Raw genomic sequence first — 14,465 nt, forward strand, 5'->3', positions numbered from 1 at the left:
CCCATTCTTTTGGCTGGGTACTTTTGTTTTGGACACTCTGTAGATACATGCAGTACCGTCCATAAGTCCCCGGACACCTCAAAATTTCGAAATAAAAGTCTAAAACTTGGTTGAACCATATTTATTCAGACTTTCTGTGATACATTGTTTTGATAAAACTAAAAACTAAATATACTCTTGGGATTAAAGTTGACTTTCATAAAAAAAAAACTAAAGTTCTGGTTCGTTGACGAGTCCACTTTTTGCCTTAATAACTGCTTTACAAATCAGAGGCATTCTCCTGATCAATTTTTCAAGAGATTCAGATTCAATAGACTTCCAGCTTATTTGAAAGCGCTGTCAAAGGGCGTTGATATTTGTGGAAGCCTCTGATTTGTAAAGCAGTTATTAAGGTGGATTCTTCAACAAATCAAAACTTTAGTTTTTTGAAATGAAAGTCAGCTATAACCCCAAGAGTTCATTCAGTTTTTCGTTTCATCAAAATAATGTATCATAGAAAGTCTGAATAAACATGGCTTAACCAAGTTTTGGATTATTATTTCGAAATTTTGAGATGTCCGGGAACTTATGGACGGTACTGCATGTATCTACAGAGTGTCCAAAACAAAAGTACCCAGCCAAAAGAATGGGATAGATTGGATTAAACTGAATATAAAAGTCATTTACTGGACATTTTCTCCTTATTTTAATGAGTACTACCTGCTCTCAAAATATGGGACATTTTTTAAAAATATTCTGTATATGTGCATTTATAATTTATATTTTAATATATATATTAAAAGATGTATATTATATATATTTTTTATCTTTCAGGTGTTTTGGCACCCGATGGTTATTGTAGACCTTTTGATGTCGCTGCAAATGGTTATTCACGTAGCGAAACAATGGGAGTGATATACCTCCAAAAAGCAAAGAATGCGAAAAGGATTTATGCTATATGTCCACATATTAAGACAAACAGCGATGGTTACAAAAAAGAAGGAATAACACATCCATCGATACGTATGCAAGGTACTTTGCTAATGGAATTTTACGAAGAGTGTGGAATACCATCTTGCTTGGATTACATTGAAACACATGGTACCGGTACCAAAGTCGGCGATCCTCAGGAAATCAATGCTATTCATAATGTCTTGTGTAAGAATAGAAAAACTCCATTAATGATTGGCTCCGTAAAATCCAATCTTGGTCATGCTGAAGTTGCAAGTGGTTTTACTCAGATTGCTAAGGTAAAACAAGTGGATTTTGCATTTATTAATTATTTTCAAATTTATTTTTTTTACACATCTTCCCTCACACACACACACACACACACACACACACACACACACACACGCACGCACGCACGCACGCACACGTAGATTTTTTGATTGATTGAACTTTATTAACCTTTCCGGCTATTTTTTACACCAAATGTCTTTACATTAATTTTTCTATATGAGGTACAATATATCCAGAGACACGGTAGTGTCTCGCGCCAAGTGCACGCGAAGCGAGACCGCACCGTGACTCTTACACGAATGCACGAGTTGCGAATACCCGAGATTTTGAGATCTCAATAACCGCTCAACCGATCAAGTTCTAAGTAGACCCAATCGATAGCTTGGGTTTGAATTACAGTAAAACCTCGTTTATCCGGCCTTCGATCAACCGAGGCTCCGCGTTATCCGAGCCACCGGACTTATCCGAGCACTCCGCGTTAAGCGAGCTGTGCGCTCGGGTAATACGGAAGAACTCGGATGAAACGGATGGCGCTTCGCTGCTATGCGATGCGCGCGAAGTATGTATGTAGTTGATGGCGAGATATTGCAGCTAAAAAACGAATGAGCAGGTTGAAGCAGTGCTCTATCACTGACTTTCTTAAACCACGTTTGTAATAAGTAATGCTTGTTACGCGAAAAATTAATCCACGTTCGTTAATTTTTCATTTTTATATGTTAATGTGGTTAAATTCCCTTGTACCATTTTAAATATACCAAAAATAAGGGAAGTTTTCGAGTTTTTTTTATTTATTCCGTGTTATCCGAGTTTTCGCTTATCCGAGGTACCCCTTCCCCACATTACCTCGGATAAACGAGGTTTTACTGTATATAATAAAAGTGTTTTTATTTTTCCGCTACGTGCCCTAAGAGCGGAGATATTACGATGCAAAGCCCGAAATGTTAAATTTTACAATTACGAAACGTTGTCGTCGCCGTACGTACGGTTGCTTTTGCATCGATAGATGGCATTTGAGACTATTGAAAATAGTCTGGCTACGCTAAAAATGATTTGAAGAAATAGGACAAAAGTAGGTATAGAAGGCCGCTTCCAACCCGGGGGCAATGAGGGGGGGGTATCGGGTTTCGCGGGGGGAAGGGGGGAGGGGGGGGTATCGGGTTACACAAGGGTATCGGATTTCGCGGGGGTGAGGGGGAGGGGGGTGGAGGGGTATCGGATTTCGCGGGGGTGAGGGGGAGGGGGGTATCGGGTTACACAAGGGTATCGGATTACGAGAGGGTGAGGGGGAGGGGGGTATCGGGTTACACAAGGGTATCGGATTACGAGGGAGTGAGGGGGAGGGGGGGTGACCTTGACATACCACCTGGATGACTCACCGGGATGACTCACCGGGATGACTCAACGGGGGGATGACTCACCGGGATGACTCACCGGGATGACTCACCCGCGTTCGAGTTCGAGTTCGCGGTCGCGCCGCGGGCCCGCGCGGGGGTTCGCGTCGCTCCGCGGGTCCGCGCGGGGGGGGGGGTCCGCGTCGCGCCGCGGGTCCGCGTGGGGGGGGTCCGCGGGGTCCGGTGCGCGTCGCGCCGCGCGTCCGCGCGGGGGGGTCGGCGTCGCGCCGCGGGTCCGCGCCGCGGGTCCCCGTGGGGGGGGGGGGGTCCGCGCCGCGCCGCGGGTCCGCGTGGAGTCCGCGTGACGGTCGCGTCAGCGATCTTACCTTTTAATTTTGGCGAGAAGGGTTCCCATGGCCGCGACCCTCCATTCGTCGCAACATAGCCAGTAAAGCCTCCCGCAGATTCTGAGCACCAGGGCGGCGGTTAGCGGGAGGAGGAGGAGGACCCGCGATATGCAGGACTCGATCCACGTCGAACAAAAGTTCGTCCGCTAATCTATTGTCCTCCTCCGTTGGAACATACGCGCGACCCTGCGCGAAGGCCGCGGCGTAAAACTGTGCCCGCCCGCGTCCGAGGGCCGCGCGGTGATCCACGTAAACTTGCACCCGCCCGCGTCCGATACCAAGTGGTCGGATAGGGTTCAGCAGCGCCCGCCCGCGTCCTATGGCGGGTGGCTGACGCGGGGGTTCGGGAGCAGGCGGAGCAGCGAGCCACTCACCCTGATCCTGATCACTGTCAGAGTCGTTTGATTCGTTATAATCACCCACTTTTACACGGCCTCGCACAATTTCTAGAGGAGGCATCTCACACACACACACACACACACACACACACACACACAAACAAACAAACAAACAAATACTTAATATAATTATAAAAAATGTATATAAACGAAACACGTTGCACGCTCACGTACGGCCACGACGAGACTGAATTCAATGACGCTTCAGACGGTTGCAGAACGGAGAAGTTGCCAGAGAAAAATATAATAGCGGTGTATAAAACTGATAGTCGCTTCCAGCGAAGTCTCGCGCTACAAAGGCGAGCGACGACGTCCGCTAGAATTTCGGCTGCTTGAATTTACAAACAAGTATCGCATATCATAATATAGAAGCGAGGCGCCGATGCTCCGGCCGACGTCGCATATACGACTCGAATATAAATGCGCGCGAAGAAATTATAGTATGATTTATACTTAAAAAACAATCTATATACGCAGTACGTAAAAAACAAAGGAAGAAATGACGTCATCGACGATGATCGACCGCATAGAAGCGATGATAAAATTTAGGTAGGGATGGACATGTACGCAAAGAAATTACATCGTTCATTTAGTTGTAAAAAAAAGCCTGTTTATTTAATTCTTCTTCTTTTACATAATATATCTTACGTAGGGTAGACCGGGGCACGTTGTCACACGGGGCACGTTGTCACATCGGCTTTATTTAAAAAACTAATAACCAGAGGGCAGCACCCGTCATTCCCAAAACGTGTTAGTGTATGCCCATCTTTGGTGTGTTTACAGTGTTGAGATTGCTCCAGCCGTGTTGACGTAAAATCAACTTGAAAGTTTTTTGCGACCGTAAGTAAAATTTTAATTGTCTAATATTCAACGTACTGGACATGAAGCTTATGTTTTTTCAGAATAGACCTTTATATTATCTTAAAGTATGTACTTTTACCTACCGCGTGCAATACCTAACCTTATGAATATCTCAAACGTGTCGGCCATGAGGCTGTTTAGAGTAAAAAATGCCCTCGGGGCACGTTGTCACGAATTTTAATGTCATAGGTGCAATTGGGATATGGTGCGCTCCTACAAACGGAAAACTGCGAGAGCCGCAGTAGTCGATCTAGAAGTAATTCGTCTTGCTGTTAACGATCAATAAGTTGCGCATTCGAGTGGAATTCTTGTATTTAGATTAAGACAAAAACTTCGTGCTTTTTGTACTTTTTTGAAATAAAATAAATGTTTCTGTGAAGGATTTTACTTTTTTACATTGCAGCGCACTATAATATATTAATATTTACGTTGAATACAGTTTGGATAACATTTTGTATGCAATTACATTTGATGTGACAACGTGCCCCGGTCACGGGGCACGTTGTCACAAGCGACCTGTCGTTATTTATTGTTATGTAACAACTGTAGAGTAACAATCACACAAAATTCGATACTGTCCAATTGAAGCTGAGGGTTCACTCAAAATTTTGGCATATCACAGTACTCTCAAATATTGAATGTAAAAAATACAAAAAATATTGAAAAAAATGTGTGACAACGTGCCCCGGTCTACCCTACTAAAAAACTAAAGTTGCGAGCTCACAATTGATGAGCTGATTCGTATTGAACGCATCGCTAGCGTATATTACATTCGACGCTTCCTTGGGATCCGTCACAATGGACGCGATACCGGAGAACTGCGCAAACTTTGCATCAACCGTTGCAAGTATTCTGACCAAACGATCGAATCTCGCATCGATGCACCGATCGAGATCGAACATACGACGCAACGTCGATTCGGTCATCATCAAGCGTACGTTTACAGATTCGAGACGTATGAGTTTGACGTTATTAACCGACGTACAAACTCTCACCGTTAGCGGTCCAACATTTATAAAACTATGGACATCTTTGTAGTCGTTGCGAAAGAAATTCTGAATGTTTCGCCGTTGCTCGTAGAGTGCCTTCCACGTTTCGAGAGACAACAGCAGTTCCTTTCCTCGATGATCTCCAACGGCGATCTCCACGTAGCTTGGTGGGCCCACGTTGATACCAATTTCGAGGAATTTATATCCCGTAGCTGTCAGCGCGTATCGTCTGCCGAGTATACGTACCGCGCGACGATCCCCCGAAATGCTGTATAAAAGAAATGAAATTAGTTTATTTTCATAAGTAATACAATTTGTAAAGATATAAAAACTGGGAGAGGCTCTATTTTTTTCTTAAAAGAAACTTACCTATTACATCTGGCCTCATACGTTTGAGTTTCAACGTCGTGAATCGGCACGTAATAATTCACGGCATTCGCGCGTTTTGCACCGTTGTTTTGCTGTTGCTGCTGCTGCTGCTGCATCCTTCAAAGGAGAACATTTTTCCTCTCGGCTCTCTGAGAAGTTGACCGTCAGTACAAGCGATCGTGACAAGACTGATCGTGTAAAATTAATCTAGTATACGCGACAATTCCAAAAGTAATGAGGTGGTGGGGGAAAGGGAGAGGGGGAAGTAAAGCCTACTCTAACGGTGATGATGGGGGAGGGGGAGTAAGAAATAAAAACATTATAAAAAGTTATATATAATTTATTTTTAAAAAAAGATCTTATGGCGTAGTGCGCGACCACCAGTTAAATAGTTTTATTACATTTTGTAACGCGCAATTCTTTTCATGTTTTCCGCATCGCATAGTATTGGTATCATCTAGTTTATTCAAAGATTCGATATCTTCGTAATGCGCATCCAGAGTCTCGACGATTAGGTTTTTTCGCGCATAATTCTCCAGCAGATCCACCAGCCATTCTCGTTTCTGACATCCCTTGACGTACACGAGAGTCGGCATCTCATCGTCATCGTCTTTTTTCTCATCATCGTCTTCTTCTTCTACACCAAGCACGGCCGATGTAATCAGGCGTTTCACCATGCTGTACGGCACGTTTCCGTCTTCCCATCGTAATCCATGGTGATTGCGAATCAACCAGGTAGCACACGATTTATCGGATTTTGTGAGGAGATTCCACGGCATGGGGTAATTAAAGATGTGATGCGACAGAACGCAGCCTTTTCTCAGCACAGCCACCTCCTTCACGACAAATTTCATCCCGACGAGGAATCCTTGCAGGTCCACGAACGTTGGTACGGACATGACGAGATTTCTTTATATATATCTCTCTCTCCCTCGTCGATGCGTCAATCGAGAGGAATGACGCGCAACTCTGCAAACCGTCTCGCGACACTCTGATTTATACTTCTCCCCTCCCTTACCCCTATCAATAATTGTATCGGAGACTGATGGAAAGAGAGAGAGAGAGAAAGAGAGAGAGAGAGAGAGAGAGAGAGAGAGAGAGAGAGAGAGAGAGAGAGAGAGAGAGAGAGAGAGAGAGAGAGAGAGAGAGAGAGAGAGAGAGAGAGAGAGAGAGAGAGAGAGAAAATATTCACGTCGACGTTGCCGCGAACGCTCAGACTATTCTGCGCACCACGTTCGTCAACGGGTTGTACTCAATCACGCGGTCGTGTATGATGAGACAGTAAGCGGAGGTATTCGGCGGTACGTTCTCCATGCAATCGAATTCTATTCTGACATCCACGGTGGCGTTTTTGACGGATTCGTTTTGGCGAGAGCAATCGATGATCACAAACGGGCCGTTACGTAGAAAAGTCGAAACGGTGAGACTCGGCTCGAGATATTCGTATCCGTAGTAGCCCTTGCAGAAACGCGCGTACATATCATACAGAATCGCCCATCTGTGTTTACCAAAATCCAAATTCAAGTCGTCGTACGGATAAACTTCTGAGTTTAGATAGAGTTTTACGTTGGTCAAGTTGCAATCGTCGAATCGACTTGTGTCGGCGGACATGACGTTCTTCCGACCCGTCTGCAGAGCGAAGACGACGTATCGCGGTTTCTCGAGCTGAGTCGCGGTCTTAATGGCCCACGAGTGCTTGGTCGTGTTCTGCAACAGGGAATACTCGTACAGATCCCACGAACGGAAACCCATACTTAGATATCGTCCGTTTTCCAAGGCGCGCAACATCGACAGCTTGTTGATCTCGTTCAATACCACGTGAGGCATTCGCCATTGTATCTTGAGTATTTTGATGGTGGGCTCCAACGCGAGACTTCCCACCAGGGAATTGTTGTCGTTGCGCGATCGTATCAAGATCAATTCGTGACGAGCATTGATCACCACGCGTTTGTAATCCTCGCAAAATCCCAGTAACGTGTTGAGCGGTACGCAGAAATTGAAATATCCATTCGGGTTATTCTGTGGCTCCCAGCCAGCGTTTCTCAGGATCACGCTTCTGTCGGACGATACCGTAACGTAGTTCTTGAGCGTGCTGGTTATTCCTACGTTTCTGCAGCGATCAATCTCCATACCGTCGAGCTCGTATCGAATCTCGTCGAACATGAACGCAACGCAATTAGTCCCCAGTACCACGTTATCGTCTTGGCCGGCTGCTCTGGTCACCGTCAATGTTCCTTCGACGTAGAGAAAACTTTCGCACGGCAACGTATACAGATCCTGCTGTTGTATGGGTATTCGTATCTCGTCGCTATAGTCAAACGTTGTGTTGGCGTACGGGTTGTACGTGTGAGTCTCGATCTTGACGATGCGATCGTCGAAGACCGGCTCGCCTCCGATGTTGAGAATTTCAGTCATCGTTCAGATGTTTCGTCCCGCGAATCCCAGAGATTGTAAAAATTTAACGTTCAACGCGTTGAGCTTATTTCTCGTCGCTTGTTTAACACCGCCGAATGTCGACTTGACGATATCGTCGATCGGCGCAGCCGTAAAGATATTATTGTTGTTATCTGTCGCGTGCTCCGAGTCGTTCAACACTAGCATCTCATATGTCGCGCGCACACTCACGCTCACGCATACACTGGCGCGTTATCGCTCTCGCCGTCGTACGTGCAATCTGACGGTGATCTCTTCTCCGCGAAAATCGAGCAATCGTCCGTCTTGATCAGCGACGCGTATCGTTAGATCAGTAACGCTCCGCGCAATGATCGGCAGGTAAATGATCTGCGCCGGCGTTTCCGATATTTTATATCCCGGTGGTACGCTCGGTGAAAACTCGTGTATCAAGAGACACGGTAGTGTCTCGCGCCAAGTACACGCGGAGCGAGACCAACCGTGACTCTTTTACGCGACGCGACGGGTTGCGAGTACTCGAGATGTTGAGATCTCGATAACGAGTGAACGGATCAAGTTCTAAGTAGGCTTGATCGATAGCTTGGGGTCGACTTGGGGGGGGGGTATCTCCTATAATATTTTCCGCTACGTGCCCTACGAGCGGAGATATTGCGACGCAAAGTCCAAATGTGAAAAATTTTATTTAAGATACTCCTCCTAACGCTGCGATTATAACATACATATAACAGAGTAATGTCACTTTCACTTTTTCGACACTGGCGGCGCTTTCGTCAGCGCGCTGTCACAGTCAGTTCAGTTAATACGTGTGTGTAAGTGTGTACTGCGCGGCTGCGCGCAGTGCAGATAGTGCGTTCAGTGCGCTGTCACTGACAGTTCAGTTAACCTATCGAGAGACACGGTAGTGTCGGAGCGAGACCGACCGTGACTCTTTACGCGACGCGACGATTAATTCAAGGTAATTGTTTTATATGTAATTATATATCTATTATTCTATATATATTACTGTTACTTACTATACTACGTTTACGCGATTACGCGAGTGTTTACACAGGTTAACCTAGATATATTGACGGCATGGAGCTGATGCCGAAGAGATCCCGTTTACGCGAAGGAATTATCGTAAGTTATCGTATCGTTTTCGTAAGTTACTATACAGAATTAAGTAACGCTCGCGTAAACGTAGTATAGGTTAGATTACCGGTTTGTCTTTGTTACTCATTGCCAAAAAAGAAAGATAGAACGACGTTTGTGTCGGCTTGTGTCACTTGCTGGAAAGCTCCCTATGTATGCAAGTTTAACGCCTATTGAGTTAATATGAAATAATTTTCCTAAATGTAATAAAAATAACACGATGTTATATATGCGGTTTGCCGTGATTATATATATATATATATATATATATACACATGTGATTTCTGCCCAGTGCTCTGAATGTTATGTGATTTTCGCCCAGTGCTCTGAATGTCATCTAGTCATACATATCATGCTTTGATACAAGGAACGTGAAAAAGAGCAGGAAAAGAAAAGAACAAACAGAAGAAACAGATTCAAGCTTTGTCTTTTAAGCTGGATGAAGACAATGCCGAAAAATCCCCGCAGTCAGAAAATGAGCAATCTGATGGCCTCGCGATTAAGAAGATTAAGAAAAATCCAGATGTAGATACAAGTTTCTTGCCAGATAGAGAAAGGAAGGAGGAGGAAAATAAACTTAAGGAAGAATTGAGGCAAGAATGGGCTAGAAAGCAGAACGCGTTGAAGGAAGAAGAAATTGAGATCACATTCAGTTATTGGGATGGATCTGGCTATCGTCGGAGTGTTATAATGAAGAAAGGTGAATGTCTCAGTGATTTAGAGAATTTTTAAGTTATTAAAATACTCCAGTGTCACTTTTGGAGTAACATTGGCGTGATCGTATGAACGCGTTTACCGTTGCTGTACGCACCCGCGGTCACGTTACACTCCACGCGGATAATGTTTACATTGATAATATTAATCGGTGCGTCCGATTCGTGCCACTGTCCCGGCTGCAATACACGCGTCGACGAGAATCCTAGCAGCGATCCGACGTTGTTCGGTTTGTTAAAGTTCACTCTGAAAGCGCACTTGATCTCGCTCTTCATCGTATTGTAATTTGCGCGGAGCACTATCGGGTACTCCGCGACCTCGTCTTCGTAGCCGTTCGCGCGAACGGTCTCCTCTCGCGCGATATTCGCGACCGACATACGATCGTCGTCGTCGTTGGAACGAACCACGTGTCGCGGACGTTTCCGTGAAATTTCCCGTTTCAAAAACTCGTGTATGGCTCGTATCTCGTACGATCCCTCGGGAATCGTAATTTCCGTGTCATCCTCGTCGAAATAAAATTTATTATTCAAAGAATTCACGTTCGGAATCGTATGATAAGTCTCAAAACACGTTAGACCTAGCTCGTAGTCACCGTCGCTCAGATCCACGGCGGGAAAATAGTGCTCCGCGAGGATGCTGCTCTTCCCGGTCAGTGTGAACGTTATAGACATGTCGACGGGAGCTGTTTGACGAACACTGAGTCTCCGCAAGGCGCGTCGTCAGGTTTTAAATTAGCGTCGATCGTCGTCGATCGTCCGGAGAAATTGCAAGCACAATTGTCCACAGATGCTCTGATCATATCGCTGATAAGACGTGTGATTGTACTCGATCTTCGTCACGCTCGGTCCGAAATATCGCACCAGTTCTTTCGGTGGTTGAAGATTGCCGAAACTGTCGAAATATACGACTCGATCTCCCCTCTTGGCGTACGCTACCCAATGGGTGCCGGGGCCCGCTGCATCGTCCAAATTCACAATACCGCTCTCGTTTCGACGTACGCTATCGACGATCGGTAACGAATCACGCATGAAAACACCTCTGAAGAACGGTACGCGCATTTGCCTTGCCAGTCGACTCAATTGTACGTTAGTCGTAATACCCGTGGGCATATTTAACGTCTTTTTGACGTTTTTTTTTCTTTCTAATCTTCAACGCTACTCCTCGCCCGCGTTTGTGCTGGCCGAGATACAGTCCTTGTCCATATTTGTATGGAGCGAGATAAAGTCCGCGACCTTCCATGGCGCGATTGTGACGTTGCGTCTCTTCCAGCTGACGCCGCGCGGCTTTGCTAGCGTTCATCGCCGTTGTAATTCCGGCCGCTTCGCCGGCCAGAGAACCGAGAACTCCCAACAACGGTAGAATCGGCAATACGCCACCTCGTTTCGCTGTCGGAAGTATCCGTTTCTTCGTCGACCTTTTCCTCATTCGTGTTTTTCGTGTTTTCAAACCCATTCCGAGCTTCGTCTTAGCCTTCATGGCCGCCCAGAAGGCTGTAGCGGCAGCCCTCTCTCCGAGAGTCGAATCTCTCGCGATGACGCGTCCCAGCGCTCTCTCGGCGAGTATCTTGTCAGCCGCGTGTCTCTCGGTGAGCTCTTTGCTACGCGAATAGTCTATGTCGTGCTCGCGACACGCCGCGTCCAATGGATTTACACCCGGATCACCTCTAGCCAATCGTTCTTGCAAACGAGTACCCGGACCGCAAAACTGGTAGCCGGGAATGTGCAATTCGAACGGAAGTGCACCAATCGCGCGATTAAACAGACCGCCACCTGTTTTTTTGTTTTCATTGACATTCGCCGCATTCGGCGCTAAAATCGCGAATGTTTGAAGGTCTCGACAGCAGGACGAACATCTGTGCGACTGAGCGATTCGCGGTACCGCGCATCTATAAATAGACGTTCAAACGAGAAAGTTCGATTCAGTCGTACAAAGTGTGAGGAAAAAAATGAGATTTGTGCAACAACCGTTGACGATTCGCGTGACGAATTGCGACGACAGATCACGACCGATGGAGGGCAACGCGGAGAAGCGCAGACACGGTACGATCCTGCCGACTACTATACGCGCAATCATTTGCGGTCCCTCGAATTGCGTTAAAACCAACGTTCTGATAAGTTTACTGGAAAGTCCGCACGGTGTACGTTTCGAGAATGTGTACGTGTACTCAAAATCGCTGCGACAACCGAAATACCGATATCTGGAGAATTTATTGACATCGATCGACGAAATCGGCTACTACACCTGCTCCAATAACAGTGACGTCATTCCACCGAGCGACGCGTGCCCAAACTCGATATTCGTCTTCGACGACGTGGCGTGCGATAAGCAAGACACTGTGAGAGAGTATTTCTCAATGGGCAGGCACTCGAGCGTCGACTGCTTTTATCTCTGTCAGACGTACGCGAGAATACCTAAACATCTGATACGCGACAACGCGAATCTGCTGATCCTATTCAAACAGGATGGTACTAATTTGAAACACGTGTACAACGATCACGTAAATACCGACATGTCGTACGATGAATTTTGCTCGTTGTGCCACGATTGTTGGCAATGCAAGTACGGATTCGTAGTGATAGATAAGGACAGCGCGCTTTCGAACGGCCGATACAGAAAAGGGTTTAACGTGTTCGCGATACCGCAAAAGCGGTCAGTCGTCACCGATACGTCGTCGAAGGTGAAACGTTAGCGTTACAGAGAGAGATCGACGCTCTGCTTTGTTTTTTTTCCCCCGCGATGGCTGCGATCGACGGGAGCGAGACGATTCGCGAACGCGAGAAGATCGTGAAAGATATTGCGAAAACGAGTAATTCGATTCGTAAGAAACTTCGCGCTTTGAAGACCGGTAAGATCGAGAAGGACATTGAGTTGGACACGCACTTTAAACCTCTCATCGGGCCGCTGAAAAAGATCGTCGACAACTCGAGCTTGACCGCGGTGAAGAAGGAGAAGCCGGAAAGCGTCGCTGGCGAGGAGGAGGAGGATGCTACACCGAAGATAAAGAGGGAACGATTAGACTCCTGGTCGGATCTCACATCGTCGACACCGCGTAAATCTAATCAATCGAAACGCTCGATAGTACTACCGATAACCTCTACACCGATAACCTCTACACCGACGCAAACCGTGCAACGTACAAGTCCCGAATTTCTCGAAAACGAGTATGTTTTTGAAACCACGGAAGACTCGATCGGGACGACCGTTCAAAAGCAGTTGCAAACGTCGGAGGGGCGAGAATTGTTTATAGAAACGTTGGAAGATCGCTTCGGTCCACTGAGCCGAGTGGATATCTCGTCTGTTTTGGGCGCCGATCCAACGACAGACGACGTGTACGGCGTTTATCTCGACAAGAATGAATTGATGCTCGGTAATAAACGTTTTTACGTGGGCAAAGCGGATAACATTCATATCGGCGACGTACGATACGCCGGTACACCCGGTATTTACGAGTTAATCTTCAAAAAAATACCCGATGATAAACTCTACACGGAGGCCGATAGGCAAAAGTACAGGAGCATACTGTTGGCGACGAGTGCTCATAAATACAAGCACGATCCTTGCGAGCGAGTAAAGGGTAACAGGGGATACAAGTATCTATGGGTAATCTCACCGTTGATATCGACCGAATCCAAGACGAAAAAATCCGGAAAGGGCGTATTCGCGCCTCGCGCGATGACGCTAACCGACAATAAGATCGACTACGTGCACTGGGACGACCCCAACGAGCTGGTGAATCGTCACAGATTGCTCGACGCTTCGCGCCACGCTGGCAACAATGCCCACGACAACGAGATCACGTCGATCATCGAGGAACTTCGCGAGGCTGGGCTTATTATAAATTAAACGGCGCGACAGCGATCCGTTCAATCGGTGTTGAAATGCCGATCAATAAATTTGGATTGTTCGAGCGGAGCGAAGACGCGACGAATGCCAATTCGTACCATCGGTGGAGCGGATTAGTGAGAAATTTCGTGCGCGACAACGCTCTGTGTCGCATCGCCACGGACTTTGACGCAAGGTCGTGCAAGATTCGTCGCGTAGCGCAACCTGAGACTGACGGTGACGCTGTTAACAAACTATACGTGGATCAGTGCGTTAAAAGTTTGCGAGATCAACGGAAAGAGTCAGACGAGAAGCTTACCGCGTTCGAGAAGGACGTGCGAGCGTTACAGACTGCGGTAAACGCGCTTCGGCGTGCGAATATCGTTAGATTGGAAACGACTCGCGAACGACGATGAGTGACAAGAAACGGTTCAGCAGAAACGACTATCGAACGGCGACGAGTGAAGAGAGGCAACGGTTAATTAATGACGGCGACGAACAGCAACGAACGACTCGAGAACGGTTGTCGGACGGCTGTCTTACGGTTCAAGAACGGTTGTCGGACGGTTCAAGAACGGTTCAAAAACAGCTCAGAAACGATTACGAGCGGTTCAGAAACAGGTGCGAACTACACGGTGACAGGAAAGGCTACAAACGGCTAAAGAACGTCGACGACGACGACGACGACGATGAATGATAAACAACGGTTAACTGACGACGACGAACGACAACGAACGATTCAGGAACGGTTGTCGGACGGCCGTCAAACGGTTCAGGAACGGCTCGAAATCGTTTCTGAGCGGTTCAGAA

General features: G+C 46.7%; 1 protein-coding gene and 2 long non-coding RNA genes across 6 annotated transcripts in view; all 3 read left to right on the plus strand.

The window, feature by feature from the left end:
* LOC139780231 (fatty acid synthase-like) overlaps nt 1-14,465 on the plus strand; it is a 113,267-nt gene that overhangs the window by 47,007 nt on the left and 51,795 nt on the right. For all 4 annotated transcript variants that reach the window (XM_071718766.1, XM_071718768.1, XM_071718767.1 and 1 more), the window contains one exon: nt 814-1,229. In XM_071718766.1, the coding sequence (XP_071574867.1) occupies nt 814-1,229 (416 nt within the window). The remainder of the gene's footprint in view (nt 1-813; nt 1,230-14,465) is intronic.
* LOC139780233 (uncharacterized) lies at nt 3,963-4,597 on the plus strand. The gene is made up of 2 exons (XR_011720185.1): nt 3,963-4,197; nt 4,408-4,597. It is a non-coding gene; the product is annotated as an uncharacterized lncRNA (long non-coding RNA).
* On the plus strand, nt 8,421-9,675 carry LOC139780234 (uncharacterized). The gene is made up of 2 exons (XR_011720186.1): nt 8,421-8,943; nt 9,412-9,675. It is a non-coding gene; the product is annotated as an uncharacterized lncRNA (long non-coding RNA).

Source organism: Temnothorax nylanderi, unplaced genomic scaffold (assembly GCF_030848795.1).
Source record: "Temnothorax nylanderi isolate EJ_2023f unplaced genomic scaffold, tnyl_v1.0 TNYL_tig0268_pilon, whole genome shotgun sequence".
NCBI classification, from domain to species: domain Eukaryota; kingdom Metazoa; phylum Arthropoda; class Insecta; order Hymenoptera; family Formicidae; genus Temnothorax; species Temnothorax nylanderi.